Source organism: Sciurus carolinensis, chromosome 3 (assembly GCF_902686445.1).
Source record: "Sciurus carolinensis chromosome 3, mSciCar1.2, whole genome shotgun sequence".
Taxonomy (NCBI): domain Eukaryota; kingdom Metazoa; phylum Chordata; class Mammalia; order Rodentia; family Sciuridae; genus Sciurus; species Sciurus carolinensis.
In genome coordinates this window covers 4983358-5006457 of record NC_062215.1, presented here as the reverse complement: position 1 = coordinate 5006457, position 23100 = coordinate 4983358, and the positions used below count along the sequence as shown (strand labels likewise).

Sequence of the window (23100 nt, the reverse complement as noted above, 5' to 3'; positions counted from 1 at the left end):
GGGCACCAACCTGGATTGACCAAAGGCCCACGACTTATTGCCTGACTCAAAAAGAGTGGGCAACAAAGTGGAAAAACTGCAGGGCTCAGGACAGCCATTTGGGACCATGTGTAAGAGACAGACAAGTTGCTTGGGAGCAGAATGAAAGAGAGGTGGGGCAGCTGGGAGGGATGGGCGAGGAAAGGGACACACATGTGCAGAAAATCAGGCATGGGAAGACACCCCAAACTGCCTGCTGTGGCCCGGATATCCCCTCTCCCCAGCTCCCTGTGCACACTCAGTGCATCTCCCTTTGCCTGAGCAAACAGGACTTGTAACTAGGGCCTTTGCTGAGGCCAGCACATAACAGGGCCACTGGAATGCACAAGGACAGGATCATTCTCAAAGAGAAAAGGAGCAGTCCCAGAAAAATGGGTATCTCAGTGAAGCCTTGAAGAACATAAAGCAGCTCTCTAGGTAAATAAGACCCAGAAGGACACTCCAGAACAAAGACGGCTTGAGAGAGCAGGACGGGGCTCAGAGACAGGTAGGAAGGCCGAGGGCCAGAGGCTGGAATGAGGAAGGTCTGCCTCCAGGGCAGTCTGCACAGGGAACTGGGCCAACCAGGGGTGGCTTCTCTCCAAAGTGTGCCCGGGGAGGTCCCTGCTGGTTGCCAAGCTCAGACATGAACTTTGGGCCAGCAGGTGACTTTGTACACTCTCGGCCCCACATGGGATAGTTGGCTCAGTCTTGAATGGTAGATGCCACTGCACCAACAGCTGGGAAGAGAGAAAGTAACACGACTCAAGGCACACGAGGGGTCCTGACCAGAATCCCTGGGCCCAGTGGCTTTTCCGTGAGTACTCAGAGGGCTGATCCCAGGTCTGAAAACAACGACAGTATCATTCAAGATTCAAAGGTAGACACTCACCATGGAGAAAGTGAGGCTGGGGTGTAGCTCGGTGGGAGGGCTCTTGCCTGGCATGTGAGGCCCTGGGATCCATCCCCAGCACCACAAAAATGAGAAAAGAAAGTGAAAAGACATCCTGCAGAGTAGAAGAAAATGTTTGCAAGTCATATATCAGGTAAGCCTGATATCCAGAATATGTAAAAGAACTCACAGAACTCAACAACAACTTGGTGTAAAAATGGACAGAGGATTTGAGTAGACATTTGTATACCTTATCTCTCAAGAAGGCATACAGTAGTCAAAAAGCACACAAAAAGGTGCTCAGCATCAGTAGTCATCTGGGAAATGCAAATCAAACCCAAGATGAAATACCACTTCACACCCTCTAGGATGGCTAGAATTAAAAGATAGAAAATAACAAGTGTTAGTGAGGACAGGGAGAAAGTGGAACCCTCTCAACATGGCTAGGAGGCATGTCAAATGGTGCAGTCACTTTGGAAATCAGACCCTCAAATGATTAAAGTTGTCCTATGACCCTGCAATTCCACTCATAGGTGTGTATCCAAGAGAAATGAGATCATATCCACATAAAAACTTGTACGTGAATGTTCAAAGCAGTGTTCATTCTAATTGCCAAAAGGTGGAAACCACCCAAATGTTCTTCACCTGATGAATAGGTAGGCAGTGGTATAGCCACCGAGTCATAAAGAGTCAAGTACTACTCCGTGCAACACGGACAGACCTTGACACACCACTCAGGACAAGAAGCCAGATGCAAAAGACCACTTATTACAAGATTTTTTTTCTATGAAATGAATGTCCAGAAGAGGAAATTCTCAAAAGACAGAAAGCAGATGAGTGGCCATCAGGGCCTGGGGATGGTGTGTGTGTCATGGGGTGCGGCGGAGAGAGATTGCCAACAGGATTAAAGCCTCTTTGGGCAGTGATGAAATGTCTTGGAATTGGATTGTGGTCGTGGTTGCACAACTTGTGAGTGCATTACCAAATACCCAGTTCACTTTATTATTATTTGGGTACTGAAACCCAGGGGTGCCCCTCCACTATGCTGCATTTTTTAAATTTTAAGATAGGGTCTTGCTAAATTTCTGAAGGTCTTGCTAAATTGCTGAAGCTGGCCTCCAATCTGTGATCCTCTTGCCTCAGCCTCCTGAGCCACAGGTATTATAGGCGTGTGCTACTGTGCCCGACTACCTTGTTCAGATTTCATATGTGAATCATATAATGGAAAAGGACAGGGAAAGCAGATGGGTGGGAGGTGCACGGGCTCTCACATTGCCCTGGAATGCCCTTGCCTGTCACCTGTGGCCCAAGTCGGTTCTGCTTTGGGAGGAGGCTGGATCCTAGACACAGTCACCTCCCTACACATGCTCAGGGGACCTGAAGGCTTGGCAGTGAGAGAGCTGTCTATAGCCAAGGGTGTTTTGTCCCTGGAGTCGAGGAGCACCAGTTCCTTACCTGGTCCTGCAGGTAAAGCGAGGCTTCCGAGACCGAGTTCTCCATGGCAGTCTTGCCTCTTTCCTGGCTCTCCCTCAGCTCAGCCAGCTCCTTCTCAATGTCAGCCACAGTGACTCTGTGATGCATAAGAGCCCACCTAGCTCCAGGGCCAGACCAGAGACCCGAGCTCAGCAGCACAGAGCCTGGTCCCTGGGGCTGCAGGGGGATGAAGGAGGCCCGCTCGCTGCCCCTGACAGGCCCTGCTTCTGCCCCAGGAGCTGCCCAGTGTGTTGATCCGAGGTGTCTGGGCAGTGGGACAGGGCCCTGCACAGAGGAGCTCTGAGGAACTGGAGCTGGATCTCCCCCCAGGACAGTGGGAGGAGCCTTGTGCCATCGAAGCCCTGCTTGTGAGCTGTTTTAGGAACCTGAGGGACTCCTGCCAGTTCCTTGAACTAGATTTGGCAATCTGAAGAACAGGTATGACCCAGGTCAAAGAGAGCAGTCAAAGCAGGGCAGGAGAAAAGTGAGGGCTGCCACCACCTCCCGGCTGGGGAACACAGGACGCCAGGACGGGGGCGCACAGGGTGAGCGTCTCACCGGATGATGCCCAGCTGCAGGCCCAGCTGGCTAGCCTTCAGCTCCTTCCCCGCTTCCCGCTCACTGTCCCCTTCCAGGAGCCTTTGTAGCTTGTTCAACTGCAAACCCAATGGCAGGGGAAGGTCAGGCAGGCCTGGTCCCCCTTCCTGCATGTGCTCCTGCAGCCCACACGTGCTCCTCCCGTTCTCTAATCTTTACCCAGTCCTTCCTGACAAAAACCTAGGTCCCTTCTGGACATCCAGACACCCACCGGCCTCCTGGATGCAGATAGCTGGCATTGAGAATTCTAAATTCCTAGCAGCCCCTTGCAATGACCTCTGTCCCCAGAAAGTGCCAAGTCTGCCACATATAATCAAAGGAGCTGAAGCCTGCTTAACTCAGCCATATCTTAATAGCTTTGAGGTTCAGGAAATGAACACAGTAATACTTGGGGTGCACTTCCTATCTGATGGATGGCAAAGGTTCAGTCAGACAACAGATCTGAGAAAGGACTGTGTCACCATCAAGCACAAAGCACAAGTGCTCTGACCCCCCAGGAGGCAAAGGAGGTTCACCTTCCCTTACATACTTGGGCTCTTTCCTGACGAACTTCTTTGGCCAAGGCCTTTAGACTCTTCAGCTGTTCCTGCAGGTCAGGGGGTATGGTCTTTTGGACTAGGAAAACGGAGGCCTTATTGTTAGAGGGGTTAGATTCCCAGTGGATTCCCACTCTGCATTTCCAACCCCAAACAAAATGAAGAACCCCAGAGAACACTGCCTTCCCTGGTGAGTGTGGGGAGGGGATGAGGAAGGAGGGAAGAGGATTTTCTTTCTCCCATAGAAAACCCGCTTAGTAGCCTAAAGGGCCAGGAGCCCTCTGACCCCAGGCGCCCTCTGACCCACCGCTGGGATTTTACTCATCCCTGGAACCTAGACACAAGCGAGGCAAGCTCTCTACCGCGGCTCCGCTCCTGGCAGAGGGGCTGCATTCCTCCCCTGAGGCCCGTCAGAACTGCTGGCCTAGCTCCAGCCTTTGCCCCACCTATTCATTTGGACCCTGAAGGCCTGTGGGGCCCAGAAAGTCTCAGAGGGGACACACGATACCTGGAGTTGTGGCCAGGGGAAGGGAAGGATGCCGCTGACTTAGAGTGAAAACAGTGACCTCTCCCCAGCCCTCCACGGGGTACCCACCCGTCAGCGCCGGCAGGCTCTGTACCCCGGGGTACCCACCCGTCAGCGCCGGCAGGCTCTGTACCCCGGGGTACCCACCCGTCAGCGCCGGCAGGCACTGTACCCCGGGGTACCCACCCGTCAGCGCCGGCAGGCTCTGTACCCCGGGGAACCCACCCGTCAGCGCCGGCAGGCACTGTACCCCGGGGTACCCACCCATCAGCGCCAGCAGGTACTGTATCTTCTCCAAGTCAGTGTGGCCAGCTTTCTCCTCATCCAGATCCTTCATTCTCTCCTTTAGCTCCACATAGAGGCTGATGATCTCACCCATCAGACGAAATGTTTCCACGGCCATGGGGAAGTTGGGGGCCAGTTTCTCCAGTGACTCACGCCTCTCACTATGGGCCTCACTCCTTTCCGAGTCTTCTTGACTCGCGAAAGAGGGAACCTCTTGGACAGGGGCCATCTGGGCAGGATGCCCAGGTTGCTGTGAGTCACTTGTTCTGTTTGGATCCAAATATTCCTGATCATGTGGACCAATGCCAGGATAACCTGGGCCAGAGACAGAGTATGCTCTACCTTGTTGAGCTGCCCTTGGGTACACCTGGCCTTGCAGATCAGGTCCAGATGATACTGAGAGCTGTTGATCTGGGGCTCGGCCCCGCTGGTCTGAGCCAGGGTGTGTCAAGCCTCGCTGATAGGTTCCTGGTGATGCCAAACCTCGACTGGGTAACAGTGATGACACCTGGCCTCGTGGCTCTCGGCCAGGAGGTCCCACACCACGTGGATATGCAGCAGGCTGAGCCAAACCACCAGGATAGACACCAGGTTGGAAAAATCCAGGGGGATAAGCATCAGGTTGGACCAAACCAGGAGGATGTTCTCTAGGTTGAGCTAAGCCAGACATGTATACGCCAGGCTGAACCAAGCCACGTGGCTCTGTACTCGGCTGTAACGAAACACGCTGACCCGTTCCAGGCTGCCCTGTACCAAACTGACCTGCACCAAGCTGGGCAAAGCCACGCTGATCCACACCATATGGCACAAAGCCACGCTGACCCATCCCAGGTTGCATGAAACCATGCTGAACCATACCAGGTGGTGCCAAGCCACGCTGACGCATGCCAGATGGCGCCAAGCCACGCTGACCCACACCAGGGGGTGCTACAGCACTCTGATCCATGCCAGGTGGCACCACAGCACCCTGATCCACACCAGAGGGAACAAACCCACGCTGATCCACACCAGGTAACACTAAAGCACCTTGATCCATGCTGGGTGCTACTACAGCATGCTGATCCATGCCAGATGGCACCAAGCCACGCTGATCCACACCAGGTGGCACCAAGCCACGCTGATCCACACCAGATGGCAACAAGCCACGCTGATCCACACCGGGTGGCACCAAGCCACGCTGATCCACACCGGGTGGCACCAAGCCACGCTGATCCACGCCAGATGGCACCAAGCCACGCTGATCAACACCAGGTGGCACCAGACCACGCTGATCCACACCAGGTGTCACCAGGCCACGCTGATCCATGCCAGGTGGCACCAGACCACGCTGATCCACGCCAGGTGGCACCAGACCATGCTGATCCATGCCAGGTGGCAACAGACCACGCTGCTCCACGCCAGGTGGCACCGGACCACGTTGATCCATGCCAGGTGGCACCAAGCCACGCTGATCCACGCCAGGTGGCACCGGACCACGCAGATCCACGTCAGGTGGCACAACACCATGCTGATCCATGCCAGGTGGCACCAAGCCAAGCTGATCCACATCAGGTGGCACCACGCCACGCTGATCCACGCCACGTGGCACCAAATCACGCTGATCCATGCCAGGTGGCACCAAACCACGCTGATCCACGCCAGGTGGCATCAAACCACGCTGATCGACGCCAGGTGGCACCAAGCCAAGCTGATCCACACCAGGTGGCATCAAACCACGCTGATCCACGCCAGGTGGCACCAAAGCAAGCTGATCCACGCCAGGTGGCATGATGCCACGCTGATCCACTGCAAGGGGCAGCAAGCCAAGCTGATCCACGCCAGGTGGCACTACACCACGCTGATCCACGCCAGGCGGCACCAAGCCACGCTGATCCACACCGGGTGGCACCAAGCCACGCTGATCCACTCCGGGTGGCACCACGCCACGCTGATCCACTCCGGGTGGCACCAAGCCACGCTGATCTACACCAGGTGTCACCAAGCCACGCTGATCCGCACCGGGTGGCACCAAGCCATGCTGATCCACTCCCGGTGGCACCACACCACGCTGATCCACACCGGGTGGCACCAAGCCACGCTGATCAACGCCGGGTGGCACCAAGCCACGCTGCTCCACTCCCGGTGGCACCACGCCACGCTGATCCACGCCGGATGGCACCACGCCACGCTGATCCACACCGGGTGGCACCACGCCACGCTGATCCACTCCGGGTGGCACCACGCCACGCTGATCCACTCCGGGTGGCACCAAGCCACGCTGATCCACTCCGGGTGGCACCACGCCACGCTGATCTACACCTGGTGGCACCATGCCACGCTGATCCACACCGGGTGGAACCACGCCACGCTGATCCACACCGGGTGGAACCACGCCACGCTGATCTACACCGGGAGTCACCAAGCCACGCTGATCCACTCTGGGTGGCACCAAGCCATGCTGATCAATGCCGGGGGGCACCACGCCACGCTGATCCACTCCGGGTGGCACCAAGCCACGCTGATCCACTCCGGGTGGAACCACGCCACGCTGATCTACACCGGGTGGCACCACGCCACGCTGATCCACACTGGGTGGAACCACGCCACGCTGATCCACACCGGGTGGCACCATGCCACGCTGATCCACACGGGGTGGCACCACGCCACGCTGATCTACTCCGGGTGGCACCACGCCACGCTGATCAACTCCGGGTGGAACCACGCCACGCTGATCCACACCAGGTGGCACCAAGCCACGCTGATCCACTCCGGGTGGCACCACGCCACGCTGATCCACTCCGGGTGGCACCACGCCACGTTGATCTACACCGGGTGGCACCAAGCCACGCTGATCAACGCCGGGTGGCACCAAACCACGCTGATCCACGCCGGGTGGCACCAAGCCACGCTGATCCACACCGGGCGGCACCAAGTCACGCTGATCCACGCCAGGTGGCACCAAGCCACGCTGATCCACTCCGGGCGGCACCAAGCCACGCTGATCCACTCCGGGTGGCACCACGCCACGCTGATCAACGCCCGGTGGCACCAAACCACGCTGATCCACTCCGGGTGGCACCAAGCCACGCTGATCAACTCCGGGTGGCACCACGCCACGCTGATCAACGCCCGGTGGCACCAAACCACGCTGATCCACTCCGGGTGGCACCAAGCCACGCTGATCCACTCCGGGTGGCACCACGCCACGCTGATCTACACCGGGTGGCACCATGCCACGCTGATCTACTCCGGGTGGCACCACGCCACGCTGATCAACTCCGGGTGGCACCAAGCCACGCTGATCCACTCCGGGTGGCACCACACCACGCTGATCAACGCCGGGTGGCACCAAGCCACGCTGATCAACGCCGGGTGGCACCAAGCCACGCTGATCCACACCGGGTGGCACCAAGCCACGCTGATCCACTCCGGGTGGCACCGCACCACGCTGATCTACATCAGGTGTCACCAAGCCACGCTGATCTACACCGGGTGGCACCACGCCTCGCTGATCCACTCCGGGTGGCACCAAGCCACGCTGATCCACTCCCGGTGGCACCAAGCCACGCTGATCCACTCCCGGTGGCACCACGCCACGCTGATCTACACTGGGTGGCACCAAGCCACGCTGATCCACGCCGGGTGGCACCACACCACGCTGATCAACGCCGGGTGGCACCAAGCCACGCTGATCAACGCCGGGTGGCACCAAGCCACGCTGATCCACTCCGGGTGGCACCAAGCCACGCTGATCCACTCCCGGTGGCACCAAGCCACGCTGATCCACTCCCGGTGGCACCACGCCACGCTGATCTACACTGGGTGGCACCAAGCCACGCTGATCCACGCCGGGTGGCACCAAGCCACGCTGATCCACTCCGGGTGGCACCAAGCCACGCTGATCCACTCCCGGTGGCACCATGCCACGCTGATCCGCACCGGTTGGCACCAAGCCACGTTGATCCTCTCCGGGTGGCACCACGCCACTCTGATCTACCCCGGGTGGCACCACGCTACGCTGATCTACGCCGGGTGGCACCACACCACGCTGATCCATTCCGGGTGGCACCACGCCACGCTGATCCACACCGGGTGGCACCACGCCACGCTGATCTACACCGGGTGGCACCACACCACGCTGATCCACTCCGGGTGGCACCAAGTCACGCTGATCCACTCCCGGTGGCACCACGCCACGTTGATCTACACCGGGTGGCACCACGCCACGCTGATCTACACTGGGTGGCACCGAGCCACGCTGACCTACACCGGGTGGCACCGAGCCACGCTGATCCACTCCTGGTGGCACCACGCCACGCTGATCTACACCTGGCGGCACCACGCCACGCTGATCTACACCGGGCAGCACCAAGCCACGCTGATCCACTCCCGGTGGCACCACGCCACGTTGATCTACACCGGGTGGCACCACGCCACGCTGATCTACACTGGGTGGCACCGAGCCACGCTGACCTACACCGGGTGGCACCGAGCCACGCTGATCCACTCCTGGTGGCACCACGCCACGCTGATCTACACCTGGCGGCACCACGCCACGCTGATCTACACCGGGCAGCACCAAGCCACGCTGATCCACTCCCGGTGGCACCACGCCACGCTGATCTACACCGGGCAGCACCAAGCCACGCTGATCCACTCCCGGTGGCACCACGCCACGCTGATCCACACCGGGTGGCACTACACCACGCTGATCCACTCCAGGCGGGACCACGCCACGCTGATCCACTCCGGGCGGCACCACGCCACGCTGATCCACTCCGGGTGGAACCACGCCACGCTGATCCACACCGGGTGGCACCAAGCCACGCTGATCCACACCGGGTGGCACCACGCCACGCTGATCCACGCCGGGTGGCACCAAGCCACGCTGATCCACTCCGGGTGGCACCACGCCACGCTGATCCACTCCAGGTGGCACCACGCCACGCTGATCCACGCCGGGTGGCATCACACCACGCTGATCCACGCCGGGTTGCACCAAGCCACGCTGATCCACGCCGGGTGGCACCACGCCACGCTGATCCTTGCCGGGTGGCACCAAGCCACGCTGATCCACTCCGGGTGGCACCACGCCACGCTGATCTACGCCGGGTGGCACCACACCACGCTGATCCACTCCGGGTGACACCAAGCCACGCTGATCCACTCCCGGTGGCACCACACCACGCTGATCCACTCCGGGTGGCACCATGCCACGCCTATCCACTCCAGTGGGCACCAAGCCACGCCGATCCATGCCAGGGGGCACCAAGCCACGCTGATCCATACCAGGTGACACTACAGCATGTTGATCCATGCCAGATGGGACCATGCCACCTTGTTCCATGCCAGGTATCATCATGACACGCTGATCCATGCTAGGTGGCGCCATGTCATGCTGATCCACTGCAGATGGCACTGTGCCACGCTGATACAAGCTAGGAGGCACCATGCCACGTTGGTACACACCGGGTGGCACTGTGCCACGCTGAGACACACCCAGTGGCACCATGCCATGCTGATCCATGCCAGATGCCACCAAGGCAGGCTGATCCATGCCGAGTGGCTCCAAGCCAGACTCACTCACACCGGGTGGCACCAAACCAGGCTGGCCCACGCCGGGTGGCACCAAACCAGGCTGTCCCACGCCAGATGGCACCACGCCACGCTGGCCCGCGCCGGGTGGCACCACGCCACGCTGACCCGTGCCGGGTGGCACCACGCCACGCTGACCCGTGCCGGGTGGCACCACGCCACGCTGGCCAACACCGGGTGGCACCACGCCACGCTGGCCAACACCGGGTGGCACCACGCCACGCTGACCCACGCCTGGTGGCAGCACACCACTCTGACTCATACCAGGTTGCACCAAATCATGCTGAACTGCACCAGCTGATGTCAAACCATACTGATCCACTCCAGGCTGCACCAAACCTTGCTGATCTATGCCAGGCTGGGCCAGACCATACTGATCTGCACCAGGCTGTACCAAACCACGCTGACCTATACCAGGTTGGACTAAGCCACGTTGTGCCATACCAGGTTGCACCAACCCAGGTAGAGGTGCACCAGGCTGCACCCAAAGATCACTAGGCAGTGCCCCAAGTTGTGCCAGACCATACTGATCCATTCCAGGATGGACCAACCCCTGCTGATCTGTGTCACGTTGCACCAAACCATGCTGATCTGCACCAGGTGGCACCAGATCGTGTGGATATGCACCAGGTTGGACAAAGCCAGGCTGAGTTGTGCCAGGAGGTACCAAACTAGGCCTGTGTGGACCAGGGTGGACCAAAGTACGCGGACTTATGCCAGGTTGCACCAAACCTTGTCGGTCTGTCCCAGGTGGTACCAAAATACTCGGATCTGCACCAGGCTGCACAAAGCCAGGCCGATCTCTGCCAGGCTGGACAGAATCACGCTGCTCTGCGCCAGGTTGTATGAAGCCAGGTGCTTCCAAAGTGGGCTGTCCCAGACCTTGTTGATCTCCAACAACCTGCATCAGACCAGGTGATACCAAAGCACGCTCATCTGTAAGAGGTAGAAGCAATCCCTGTTGGTCCACGCCAGGCAGTGCCCGTTGTTGCTGATCCATGCCAAGGAGTCCCATATCACGCTCATGTGTGCCAGGCTGTTCCACACTACGTTCATCTGTGCCAGGAAGTATTGTGCCATATGGATAGGTTCTGAGCGGAACCATACCAAGTTGGTCTGTACCTGGTTGTCCCAATCTTTCTTGATCCCTGCCAGGTACTAAAGGTGGCACCACACCACGCTGATCCATGCCAAGTGGTGCCAAGACCTGATAGTACATTTCGGGTGGCAGCTCACCAAGCTGACTCCCACCGAGAGGCACCACACCATGTGGATGAGTGCTAGGATATGGAAATTCAAATCGCTCTGGTCTTGTTCTTTGCTGACCTGGCCATTCATAGACTTCATCTTGGCCGATACGCACTCCACGACGCTGATCTGGATATGCATAATGCTGATCTCTGGCTAAGGGCAAGTCCTGTTGAGATGGGCCAGGGCGTACCTCTCGCTCGTCTCTTCTTGGATGGGTCGTGGTGGGTGTCTCTCTGCCTTTGCGGCGCTCTGACTCTGCTCTTAACTGGGATGTAGACTGGCGCGGTTTTGGCATGCCGGCTTCATCACGAACCCTGCCCAGAAATCTAGTAGTAGAGGAACCCCTGCTTCGATCTCTGAGGGAGACACCTTCAGAGGGGTGTCCACTGGATTCTGATGACTGATCCAGGCCACCAGTGGAATCCCGAGTCTGGTCAGGACTTGGATGTTTGACAGAGACTGAACTTGGAGCTTGATCACTCAGTGTTAAAGAAGACGGCCCTTTGCGCTTAGGAAGCCCCACTTCTGAGCCCTGGATGAAGAGGAAGAAGGAAATCAATAACTGCAAGTCAAACATACTGTGAGAGTCAAAAGAAAGGAGATCTGGGATAACTAACTATGGTGATTTAAAGTCCTTAATGAGAAAAGTCCTAAAAGCTAAGTTAGACATAAAGACTTTTAACATTCTTAAAGGTCATCAGGTTTTTGACACTCAGCCCACGTGCAACATGCCAATTCCCTTCAAAAAAGATGGGGAAGCTGCAAATACCAGCGATCCTCCAGGTTCTGAGTCATAAATAAAAGAAGTTATTTGTTAAATTTAAAATCTAAAGTCTGCCCATTATATTATATTTTGAGACAGGGGCTTGCTAAACTGCTGATAGTAGAGGCATACACTGGAGATGAGCAAACCAAAATGAAAAGCATCCAAGCCTTGGGTCAGAACTCCATAGACAGGGATTTTCTCTATGGACTCTCACGGGGAGTGCCAGGAGAAGTGTACAAAGACGGAACCTGGGGTAGATACCAATCCTCGGGGCAGACCCATACGGTGGCGTACTATGAACCCACTCAAAGTTAATGATGGGCTGTTTCCATTTTCAGCCAAGATGGAGACAGAGACTGGATTTACCCTCTCATCTGTAACAACCAAAACCCAACAGCTATGAAATAGAGGTTTTCCAAACATGGCTACCAGGTAATGAAGAAAGAAAATTCATGGGGGAATGGAGAAATAGTGTGTTTCCAGGCTACAGTGCAGGGAGGGGGAACTGGCGCAGAGCCTGGAGGGTTTCTGGAGTCGAGGAGATGGAGCTGAGCATTAAGGGAGACTGAGGCAACTCCAGTTCAAAGGGCAGAATATCAGCAGAAGGGAAATACAGAAGGTCCCTTCTAGAAACCAGCACAGAAATGATCAGCACATACATGTGAGGAGAGCAGCCAGCCTGGGAAACAACCAACTTTGCACAGCTAGAGGGAGCAGCACCCAGACTATGGGACCGGGCACGATGCCTGCTTTCACCAGCCAGTTTGGAAAAACTCATCATTTATGGGGCCCAGGGCAGTGTTCTCAGCAAAGTGTTGCCTCCGAGGTGGAGAAGAGTCAGCCCAAGACTGAACACTGCTATGGACCCACCTCACAAATCTAGAAGCAAGAGCTGAGAGGATCAAATGGTTTTCAAATAAGTGCATCATGGTGGTGGATCGTAAAAATATTCAGCATCCAGGGAAGAAAAATTCACAATGACTGGCAAGCAATCAAAGATGACCAGGCATGTAAAGAGACAGAAAAGCATGACCCTTAACAGGGAGATGACTTAGTTGATTGAAACCACACTAACACTGACCCAGGTGTTAGAATTAACAGGAAAGGACACTAAAACAATTATTATGGCTATTATTTCTTATGTTCAAAAAGGTAAGTGCAGACATGAAGTTTATTTATTCTTTTTGGTGGTACTGGTGATTGAATCCAGGGCCTCACACATGTTATGCAAGTGCTCTGCCACTGAGCTACATCTGCAGCTTATTTAAATTTTTTTAAAAAATTTTATCTTATGTTTTGAGACAGGGGCTTGCTAAACTGCTGAGGCTGGCCTCGAATTTAGCATCCTCCTGCCTCAGACTCCTGAGTCACTGGGGATTACAGGTGTGTACTACTGTGCCCAGCTGCAAAATATTTTAAAAACAATCTGAATTGAATTTATAGAGATGGAAACTACAATGTCTGAGATGAAAAATAACTGGATGAGATTGAAGACAAAGTAGGCAATGAGGAAGAAAAGTTTGCTGAACCTGGAGTTACAGTAACAGAAACTATCTGAAATCAAATGAGAAATAAAAATTAAAAAGTGAAAAAGCTGGGCTGGGGATACAGCTCAGCTGGTAGAGAGCTTGCCTGTCAAGTACAAGGCCCTGGGTTCAATCCCCAGCACCACAAAAAAAAAAAAAAAAGAAAAAAGAAAAGAAAAGAAAAAGCATCTGGGAGCTGTTAGGTAAACACACACACACGTAGACATACACACACAACTGGAACTCCTGAAGGAGAAGAGGGAGAGGGAAGAAGAAAACAAGATTTGAATAGTGGCCCCAACCTTCCCACACTTGATGAAAACTGTAAACCCAGGAAGTTCAATGTGCTCTAGCACAGAAAGGACGAAGACCGTGAGCTGCTGCGGACACCGAAACCAGTGTGTGCTGCAGATCAGAGTTGTGCTGGCAGACTGCTCACTGGGAAGAGGGCAGAGGGGACAGCGGGTGGTGCCTCTTGGGAAATGAATGCAGTCCACCAGCTGGGCGCTGTGGCAGGCGCTGTAATCCCAGTGACTTGGGAGGCTGAGGCAGGAGGAGTTTGAGGCCAGTCTCAGCCACTTCACGAGACCCTGTCTCAAAATAAAAAATGAAAAGAGCTGAGGATGTAGCTCAGTGGTAAGGCGTCTCTGAGTTGAAGCCCCAGCACCAAAATTAAAAAATAGAGGGAGGAGAATGCATTGTAGTAGCCAAAAAAGTGGCTATACTTACCAAATAGACTTTAAGTCAAAATTATTACCACAGACAAAGAAATGTATGTTATATGGTTTGATTCCCCAGTACCACCAAAAAAGTATATACTATAAACCCAAAGTTACAGCTAATCAGTCAACAAAGAAGGTAAAATGGAATAAAAAATACTCGGTTCGAAACAGGCAGAAAAGAGGGACAAAGGAACATAGAACAATTGGGACCAAAAGAATCTTGTAAAACACACTGGCTATTAAAAAAATGAAATCATAATATTAATATTGAATGAAACAGATTTCAAAGCTAAGACTCTCATTAACATTAGAAGGTAATTACTAAGGGAGGGAGGTGTAGCCCAGCGGAAGAGCAGGTGCTTAGCCTGCTTGAGGTCCTGGATCCCCAGCACCAAAAAAAAAAAAAAAAAAGAGATCAATTCATCGAAAAGACATTCATCCTAAATGTTTGTGTGCCTGACAGAGCCAGTCACAGGAGGTGGTGGATGAAGCCAGTCATCATCAGAGATTTCAACACCCTGCATCCATCATCCGTCAGAAGTAGGGACGCTGGTAAGGACGTTGCCCTGTTTTCTGAGGGCTACCATAATGAAGTCCCATAACCTTTAACAGAAGAAATTTCTCGTCTCCGAAGTTCTAGAGTCTAGAAGTCTGAAGCGCAATCGTCAGCAGGACTGGTTCCATCCAGGGCCTGAGGGAGCAGCTCTCTGCCTCACCGGGCCTTGCAGCCTCCAGCCCTCCTTGGTCTGTAGGAGGCCTTTCCCTTACTTCACATCGTCTTCCCTCTGTACATGACTGTGGTGTCCAGATTCCCTTCTTATAAGGACACACTCGTATGGGGTTAGGGCCCATCACAATGACTTCATCTGAACTCCATCATCTGCCAAGTTCCTGTTTCCAAATAAGGTCACGTTCACAGGTCCTGGGGTTTAAGATCTCAAGATTTGTTTTGAAAGGAGAGTGTAACCCTAATGTATGTAATAAACTTCAATAACACCATCAACATGCTTGATCTGATTGATATCTGTAGAATATTTTACCCAATCAGCCGAAGATACATTGTCCTTAAGTTCACACAAAATGGTCACCGAGGTAGGCTGTACTGTGGGCCATAAAGTAGGTATCAATAACTTTCAACATTTCAAGTGCATAAATCAGAAACTAGTGACAAAAAGATCCCTGGAAAATCCCCAAATATTTAGAAAAATATTACAGACTTCCAAATAAACCATGGATTAAAGTGGAAAGGGGGCATAGAAAATAATTCAAATGCCCTGTTAGCATGTGTGGGTGCCGCAACTGAGGGGCAAATTTATAGCAGTAAGTGCACTTATCACTCAATGTCCCAGGTCAGTGTAGACCTGGTGGTTGGTCTCAGCTTCAAGGCTGTCCTCAGATCCTAACTGCACACCTCCTCCATGGGCAGTTCGCTTATCACTCTGATGCTTTGTGTTTTTAAAAAGGGCTCATCTGATTAGGTCAGGCCCACTTGGCATAATCTCCTTTAGATTAATTTGAAGTCAACTGATCAGCGACATAATATCCCATCACATCCACAGGTTCTGCCTAGGCCTATGGGCAGGGAGTTATTTAGTGTGTACACTAAGGGGCGGAAATCTTGGTAGCCCTCTTAGAGTTCTGCCCACATGTGCCCCAGAAAGACCTACAAAAAAATCACTGCAAACAAAGCAAAGCAGAAAAGGAAATGGCGCTATGGAAAGACTTTGAAAAGTAACCCTTTCAGAGCCACCCAACACACTGCCGGAGTCAGAAAACCACTCCAGACGCAGGTGTGGCAGACTGTGTCCAGGTGCTTGTCCAAATGTCAGCAACAAAAATAGCAGAAAAATGGCAGCAAAACATTCAGGAACACTGAATAGACTAGCCAATCATTCGTAGCTGGCCTCTGGAGGTGAGGTATGTATGAGTATCCTATGGCTGCTGTAACAAGTGGCCCACAAACTTGGTGACTTAAAACACACAGACATACTATCATTTTGAAGCTCAGAAGTCCAGAACCAACTTCACTGGGCAAAAGTCAAGGTGTCGTCGGCAGGGCTGGTTCCTTTCAAAGGCTCCAGGGAAAAATCCTGTTTCAGTTTCTAACAGTTGCCAGCGTGCCTTGGCTTTGGCCATGTCACCTTCTCTCCTGTGGGGCTACCTCCTGCCTCAAGGACCCTGGTGATGATATCACTGGACTCACCTTCATGATCCAGGAGAATCTGCCACCTCAAGAGCTTCCCCTTCACCATATCTGCAAAGTCCCTTTTGCTGTGCCAGGTGGCACGTCCAGGTTCTGTGGATTATGACACAGATATCCTTGGGGCTATTACTCAGTCCCCCACAATGACTAAGACAAAAGTCATGGTCTTATAGAACACTTTGAAATCCTAGAAAAAGGATGCAACAGCTACAGAGATGGGGGGAGGTGGGGTCCTAGGAGAGCTGGTGCAGTTCTTACTAAGGGCATCAGAGGAGACCTGCTCATTTCTGAGGCGGACAGACACTGGAGGTGAGTGCTGACCACCTAACAGACCACACTTGAGACTTTTCCTCTGAATATCCAAATGAACAATTACCAATGGCTCGGGCACCTCCCGGGAGGGAACCTGGAGACCAGAGACAGCCTCTGAGGCTCAGTCCCTTGCCTGGCACCCCACGCCAAGGATTCCAGAGTCAGAGCCAGCAGGCACCCCGTGCTAAGACAACCCTCGATCCCCACACCCCAAGAACGCTAATGCTGTCTCCCCTTCTAACCCAGGCACACCCCTGCCATCTCTCCCCGCATTTCACTACGTCTACCATGGTAGCATATCAAAAAGCACCATTATTTTATGTACCACCAGGAAAGCGAAAGCACTTCCAATTAATGATGAAAGGCCCCCAACTCTGGGACACATCCTGATTCCAGCGAGGTTCATCTTGGGATCAGTGCACGTCCTCTGAGTCTAGATGCATTTCTACAGGGCCCTACTTCTCAGTTCACCCGTCAGGCTAGGGCCTCCTGAGACCTGGACCCTGCCCCAGCCTCGATGCACCCAGCCATCCCTCCTGTACTGGGGCTGAATCTTGACTGCCTTAAAGACTCCAGTCCACACAACCTGCTGGCCTTGATCTCGGTACAGTGCAGAACCCTTATTTCTCTTTTCCTGGGACATGTGACATGATGTCAGATGTATTCATTTTGCCCAGTTAAGTTCAACTTAGATTTTATGAAGCACCTTTCTGAATTCCTCCTCTGTCCTTTGGGTCCCAAGGTCGGAGATATCCAAATGTTGATCCCAACGCAGCATGTGGACAGAGAAGAATGGACTTAGGATAAATGCAATTCGACTCAAAACATTGGTCCAAAATAAACATTTCCTCACCTAAGTCTCTGCTTCAGGAATTGCACTTTCAACCAGACCTACTTATAAGGCTCCCAAATTCACAGTATTCTCAAAGTACACATTAGGCAGTTTTGTTCAAGATTTTGGCTCAGTTAATACGGGAATATCACTTTACGATCTCCAATAGCTCGTAATCTGGCAATTCCACTGCGAGTAAACCGTACCACAGGGAAGTCAAACCCGCCTCAGTGCCCCCGTTATCGGTCCTGCCTTCCAGTTTTTGCCTTCAAGCACCCTGGGAGATTTGGATTTTGGATCTCTCAAGAAGATGAGAAAGAAGAATGTAATTTCCTGGCCATTCTAAACTTTTTTTTTTTTTTTTTTTTGCGGTGCTGGGGATCGAACTCAGGGCCTTGTGCTTGAGAGGCAAGCACTCTACCAACTGAGCTATCTCCCCAGCCCTGAGCTATCTCCCCAGCCCCATTCTAAACTTGTCCGTGGTGTTAGGGTCTTCCTGTGGCCTTGTCCTGCATGGAGACTGCAAACATGACACCCGCTTTTGCTCTCTGCTTTATTCACCCTGTCAGGGCACCAGAGCTTCACAGAGAAGACGTCCTTCACCTCGGGCATCCTGTTTCTGCAAGGAAACACTTGTCCTCCAGGTCTGTGGACCTAGTAAAAGGGCTGCTGGCAGATGATTAAATAATTGTGACCTGCCCCTCAGGATTGAGCTCACTGTCATCTGGCTTTATTATCTTGGTTACAGGAAACCCAAGAAGCTTTGGTCTCATCTTAAAACAGGTTTTGTTTGCTTGCGTTGTGTGTTTTTTGTTTGTTTGTTTGTTTTGGTTTGGTTTTTGGTGCTGGGTCACATCCAGGGCCTTGCATGTGCTAGGCAAAGGCCTTCAGGCCTTTATTAAGCAAGTACTGACTCTGGGGTTGGATCTTCCTGGTTCCAGTAAGTGTTTTTGTTTGTTTTGTTTTTGTTTTTGTTTTTGTTTTTTTTGTACTGGGGATTGAACCTAGGGGCACTGAAACACTCAGTCACATCCCCATCCCTTTTTATTTTGAGACACAATCTCACTAAATTGCTTAGGTCCTCACTAGGTTGCTCAGGTTGACCTGAGCCTTCTCAGGCTCTTTCTGCCTGAGATCCTTCTGCCTCAGCCTCCCAAGTTGTTGGAATTACAGGTGTGCACCACCATGCCCAGCCGGTAAGTCTTTTATTCTTTCTTATCAAGAAGCAAAAAGGAGGAGGAGGAGGAAGAATATAACCTCATCATCACATCATCCTGTGGTACAGAAAGTCATGAAGAACTGCCCAGCTGCCATTAGAATACACCCTTGGACCGGGCATGGTGGCACACATGTGTGATCCCAGCAGGGGCGGAGGACGTGGCTCAGTGGTTAAGTGTCCCTGGGTTCAATTCCCAATACCAAAAAACCAAAAAATAAAACATGGATACTTCCTTGCTCTGAAAAAGTAAAAATGTCCAAAAGTGTTCATGCATAAGCCTTGGGGGTGTCCTCTGCTCTTATCCTGAGGAAATGTGTTGCTCACTAAAGCAACATGGTAGTGGTACCTGTGTAAGACAAGCTTCAGCTTTATTTATTTTTTTGTGGTACTGGGGACTGAACCCAGGGGGCTCTATCACTGGGCTACATTTCTGGTCATTTCTTAAAATTTTTGAGACAGGTTCTTCAAAAAAAAAGAGGCCACCTTTTTCTGGGCAATGCCTTCGTTTACTTTTTTTTTTTTTCTGGTGCTGGGGTTTAACACAGAACCTCATGCATGCCAGGCAACTGCTCTACCACTGAGCCACGATCCCAGCTTCCTCTGGCAACTCTTTCTGAAGTTGTTTTGGGCAGGGAACTGAGAAAAGTCTTGGAGATTGGCAGGAAGCCTGGGGCACCCAGATGGTATTTGGCGTTCCCTAGGTGGCCACTTGGAGGCGCCAAAAGCCTCCTGCTTCACTTGCTTCTGCCTGTGCCTCTGGGGATCTGGTTTGAGGAGACTTTTTTGCAGGGTTGGGGGAGGGGGTGTGGAGCCCAAAGGAGCAGTTTATCCTGTTCTGTGGGGGCTGTTTGAAAATATCCAGGTGGAGAAAGGTTGGGGGTTTGAAAATGATTTGGTCATCCCATGCACAGAACCAGGACAGATGGCCACATGCCCACAGGCAGAAGTCCCCATCAGCAAGGGGCCTCCTACTACAAGGGTGTTATTTCCAGGGTTGGTCACCCTGCTTCACGAATAGTGAAGGGACTGGTGCATTTCAGGACAGCTCTAAAAACTGCCAGAGCAATGAAACAATCAGGTGGGTAGTGTTTCCACCCTCACCCATTGGCAAAGCTCAAAACACGAATACTGACACACGGAGTGGGGGTGGGGGGTGCCATGAAATAAGTTCCCTCCCGTGCCGCTGGTGGGAGTCTAAGCTGGAACAACACCCGTGGAAGATATTTTGGCAATAGCCAGCCAAACTGCAAAGGCACATTTCCATTTCTAGGAATTTATGCTCTGCACACATATGAATGTCACCTGGGAGCAATCCTTATAAAATTGGGGCAGTTATTTAAGATGTCTGTAATCTGGAGCTTGTGAAATAAAAGACGGACATTCGTATAGCAGAATCCCAAGCATGGTACAGAGAGAGGTTCTGGGGAGCCCCACCCAAGACCACCACCTGGGACCCAGGATTTTCACCATTTGTGATCCTCTCCAGCCGTCCGCAATGGCTTGCTCCAGCTCTTCCCAGGTGACCATGGTGGCTTCCTCTGCACCAAAACCCAGCTTCCAGTTCAGTTGTTCCTGACAATAACAAGGCACTTACATACATGTACCCCAAATGTAATCCTAGGAACAGGACTGTGTGGGTCCTTTCACAGCCCTAGCCCCAGGGAGAATTCACCATCCTTCAAGTGACCAGCCAGTCTTGGGCAGCTGGTTCTCTGCCCCCTGTGAGTTCCCAGTCAATGGGCAGGGATGGAAAGGATTTCCCCCTCAATCCAGGGGCACCACCCTGCCCTGGAAGGACACAGACATGCAGAGGGGGCGTGGGGACCAGTACTAGAGAGAAGCCAGGCTGAGACAGCCCCCCATCCTGGAGGGCCTTTTCCCCAGGGCTGGCTGCTATTACCAGGACTTCATCTCGCTCTTTGATTTGCTTCTCAAGGTCTTCAATGCGATGGAGGACTTCCTGGAAACAGAGTTCAGAGATGGAGCATCAGGCAGCCCTCCTGGGGCCCCACATGCGTGTACATGCATGCACACACAGGCACACTCACACTGACTCGGAGTGAGGGAGAAGCAAGAAGGAGGTGTGTGTGGCTCTCAGGGGAAGAGAGGGCTGCTAATTTCTACCTGGTTTTTGCCTGTTCAGAAGGGCCAAGTTCCTAGTTCTTTCCCCAGTCAACAGAGGAAGGGAAGTGAGCAGTGCTGGGGTGGTACTGCAAGACATGGCGCCAAGAGTCAGTGCCAGTACAGGCGTGAGACCACTGATCCTGGGGCTCACCTCCCTCGGCCCTCTGCCAAAGCCTTCCAGCACTGCAGCAAGAGCGCCGCCTTCCTCACAAGGAGCAAGGACCAGACACCTCGGCAGTGTCCGCAGGTTGAGAAAAGTCCTTAAGAGAACCCAAGTCCATTGCTAAAGCTTAAGTTGCACCATACAACTTGTGCCACCTCCGGGATTTAAAAAAAAAAAAAGAAAGAAAGAAAGAAAAAAGAAAAACAAACACGCCAGATTTGAAAGTTTGAAAAGCAGAGAGGCAGGAAGGAGGGGAGGGAAAGGGGAAATAATGGGGAATGATATTGGCCAAATTACATTGTTATATTGTGTGCATGTATGAATATCTAACAGCAGATCCCATTAGGAGCAACCATAATGCACCAATAAAAACCATGAAAACAAAGAAGAGCAGATACAGTTCTTACAGCAAAGGCGAGTGTGCTGGGCTCCCAAGACCCGTGCTGGTGTGCAGAATGGCACCCTCACTGGGCAGCCCTTGGGGGCTTGGCTTCTTCTGGCCTTTCTGGCCTTCCCATTTCTCTTCCAGCCTCCCCAAACTTCCTTCCTAATTGCTCCTCCTTTTCCCTCCAGGTCAACTACCCCCAACCTGATCGAGTCTGCCTTGAAAGATGAGCACGTGTCCATTATCACCTTTGGTGGACTTGCTGGGTGTTTCCTACTGCACATCAGATGTTGCCTATGCTGAACTATTTATGTTTCCTTCTCCCTCCAGAAACCTGAATGAAAGTCCAGGTGAAACTGACCTCTACCTGCTGCAGCTTCTGTCTGTAACCATGACATTGTTGTCTAACTCCTCCTCCCATCTCCACTTCTGTGGACTAGCCTCCAATGCCTGCCACCTGGTTATTTAACTTAATACATCAATTAATAGAAATACTGGGAACTGAACCCAGGGATGTTCTGTCTCACTAAATTGCCCAGCTGGCTTTGAACTTGCAATCCTCCTGCCTCAGCCTCCCAGGTCCCTGGGATTGCAAGTATGCGCTGCAGCCCTTTACTCTTCTTTAAAGGAAAACTGGCTCTAAGAATAGTCTGAGATGTTGTCAGCTCCCTGCTGGGTCAGTCCAGAGTCTTTGTGTGTCTGATAAGTGGTGGGTGAACCCCAGAAACAAGGCCAAGGGAGGAGGAATTGAGGAAGAAGCCACTCTGCTCCAAAGTGGGGTCCCCAGGCACCTTCACTTGAGGCTTAAACGCAGCAGACTCCTTTTTGTAGGCTTCTTTCAGGTTCTGCACATCTTCCATAACTTCTTGGAGCAGGATCATGGTCTGCAAAGGAAAGCATGGGCCTGGTGGGACCAAGACGCATCCAGGGCTGGTGCCCCTGGGTTCACCCCTGTCCCTCTCTGTGATAGCTCAGGGCTTAGCTCCCACAGGCTGGAGGGCAGCCTGGAGGGATAGAGGGCGCGCAAGATCTGCACACTGACCTTGGGGGTGCTGACCTCCACAGTGTCCTTCAGGACCTTCCCAGACTTTATCTCAGCCATATCCAAGGTTGGCACGGCCATCTCCTTCTCCTGCAGCCACTCAGGGATGTCCATGTGGAGGGCGCTGGCCTTGGAAGTGATGAACTGCAAGTGGGTGGTGATGTCCTCCATCTTGCCGTCCATGGTCTTGAGCTGCTTGGTGAGGTCCTGCACCTGGTTCTCCAGCGCCTGGGAGAATGACCTGCTCACACTTCTGCGTCTCTCTTTGGACGGTGGCGGTGGCGGTGGCGGTGGCGGTGGCGGTGCCAGTGGCGCTGGCGGTGCCAGTGGCGCTGGCAGTGGCGCTGGCAATGGCGCTGGCAGTGGCGCCGGCAGCGGCGCTGGCAGTGGCGCTGGCAGCGGCGCTGGCAGTGGCCCTGGTGGTGGCGCGTGCTGAGAGATAAAGGAGTCCCGGAGGGACTCAAGCGAGCGGCCAGCCTCTGGAGATAGGGTCTGCAGGTCGATGAGAGTCTCTTGGAGGCTGAGGTTCTTGAGCATGGCCAAGATGAGCGTGTGCAGGGCGGTGAAGTTCACCGCGCCCACCTCCGGGGTGCCGATGGCCAGGTCGGCCAGCTCCCGGAGGGAGACCTTGGTCCCCGGAATCGCGGGCGGCAT

The 23100-nt window shown here is 53.4% G+C and overlaps 3 protein-coding genes across 10 annotated transcripts in view; 1 reads left to right on the top strand and 2 right to left on the bottom strand.

Moving 5' to 3' along the window:
* Positions 1-5250, bottom strand: part of Qrich2 (glutamine rich 2) — a 12929-nt gene extending 7679 nt beyond the window's left edge. For all 3 annotated transcript variants that reach the window (XM_047545266.1, XM_047545265.1, XM_047545267.1), the window contains exons 1-4: positions 4307-5250; positions 3510-3595; positions 2942-3039; positions 2366-2480 (exon numbers count right to left, since the gene is read on the bottom strand). In XM_047545266.1, the coding sequence (XP_047401222.1) occupies positions 2366-2480; positions 2942-3039; positions 3510-3595; positions 4307-5213 (1206 nt within the window). In that variant the 5' untranslated portion in view covers positions 5214-5250. The remainder of the gene's footprint in view (positions 1-2365; positions 2481-2941; positions 3040-3509; positions 3596-4306) is intronic.
* On the top strand, positions 123-15161 carry LOC124980082 (uncharacterized). Of its 6 annotated transcripts, none has more exons than XM_047545264.1 (3): positions 123-11732; positions 12257-12350; positions 14630-15161. In XM_047545264.1, the coding sequence occupies exon 1, from the start codon at positions 5382-5384 to the stop codon at positions 9450-9452; it is 4071 nt and encodes a 1356-aa protein (XP_047401220.1). In that variant the 5' UTR covers positions 123-5381; the 3' UTR covers positions 9453-11732; positions 12257-12350; positions 14630-15161. The 6 variants fall into 6 exon arrangements, with proteins under 6 accessions (XP_047401220.1, XP_047401219.1, XP_047401216.1 ...); XM_047545263.1 differs by having other exon boundaries at positions 123-11773; XM_047545260.1 differs by having other exon boundaries at positions 123-12350.
* Positions 9665-23100, bottom strand: LOC124978894 (glutamine-rich protein 2-like). Its single transcript, XM_047542805.1, has 6 exons — positions 22447-23100; positions 22196-22288; positions 20633-20692; positions 10484-11714; positions 9890-10135; positions 9665-9744 (listed from the first exon to the last, which is right to left on the bottom strand). The coding sequence occupies exons 1-6, from the start codon at positions 23098-23100 to the stop codon at positions 9665-9667; spliced, it is 2364 nt and encodes a 787-aa protein (XP_047398761.1).

What these genes read in the sequence shown, in the direction of transcription:
- LOC124980082 (XM_047545264.1), top strand. Translation starts at nt 5,382, where the DNA reads ATGCTGATCCATGCCAGATGGCACCAAGCCACGCTGATCCACACCAGG.
- LOC124978894 (XM_047542805.1), bottom strand. Translation starts at nt 23,100, where the DNA reads ATGCCGCCCGCGATTCCGGGGACCAAGGTCTCCCTCCGGGAGCTGGCC. An exon ending in TGGAGGTCAGCACCCCCAAG is followed by an intron (nt 22,289 to 22,446) that starts GTCAGTGTGCAG and finishes TTTCCTTTGCAG; the next exon opens with ACCATGATCCTGCTCCAAGA. An exon ending in CGTTTAAGCCTCAAGTGAAG is followed by an intron (nt 20,693 to 22,195) that starts GTGCCTGGGGAC and finishes CTCTGTTTCCAG; the next exon opens with GAAGTCCTCCATCGCATTGA.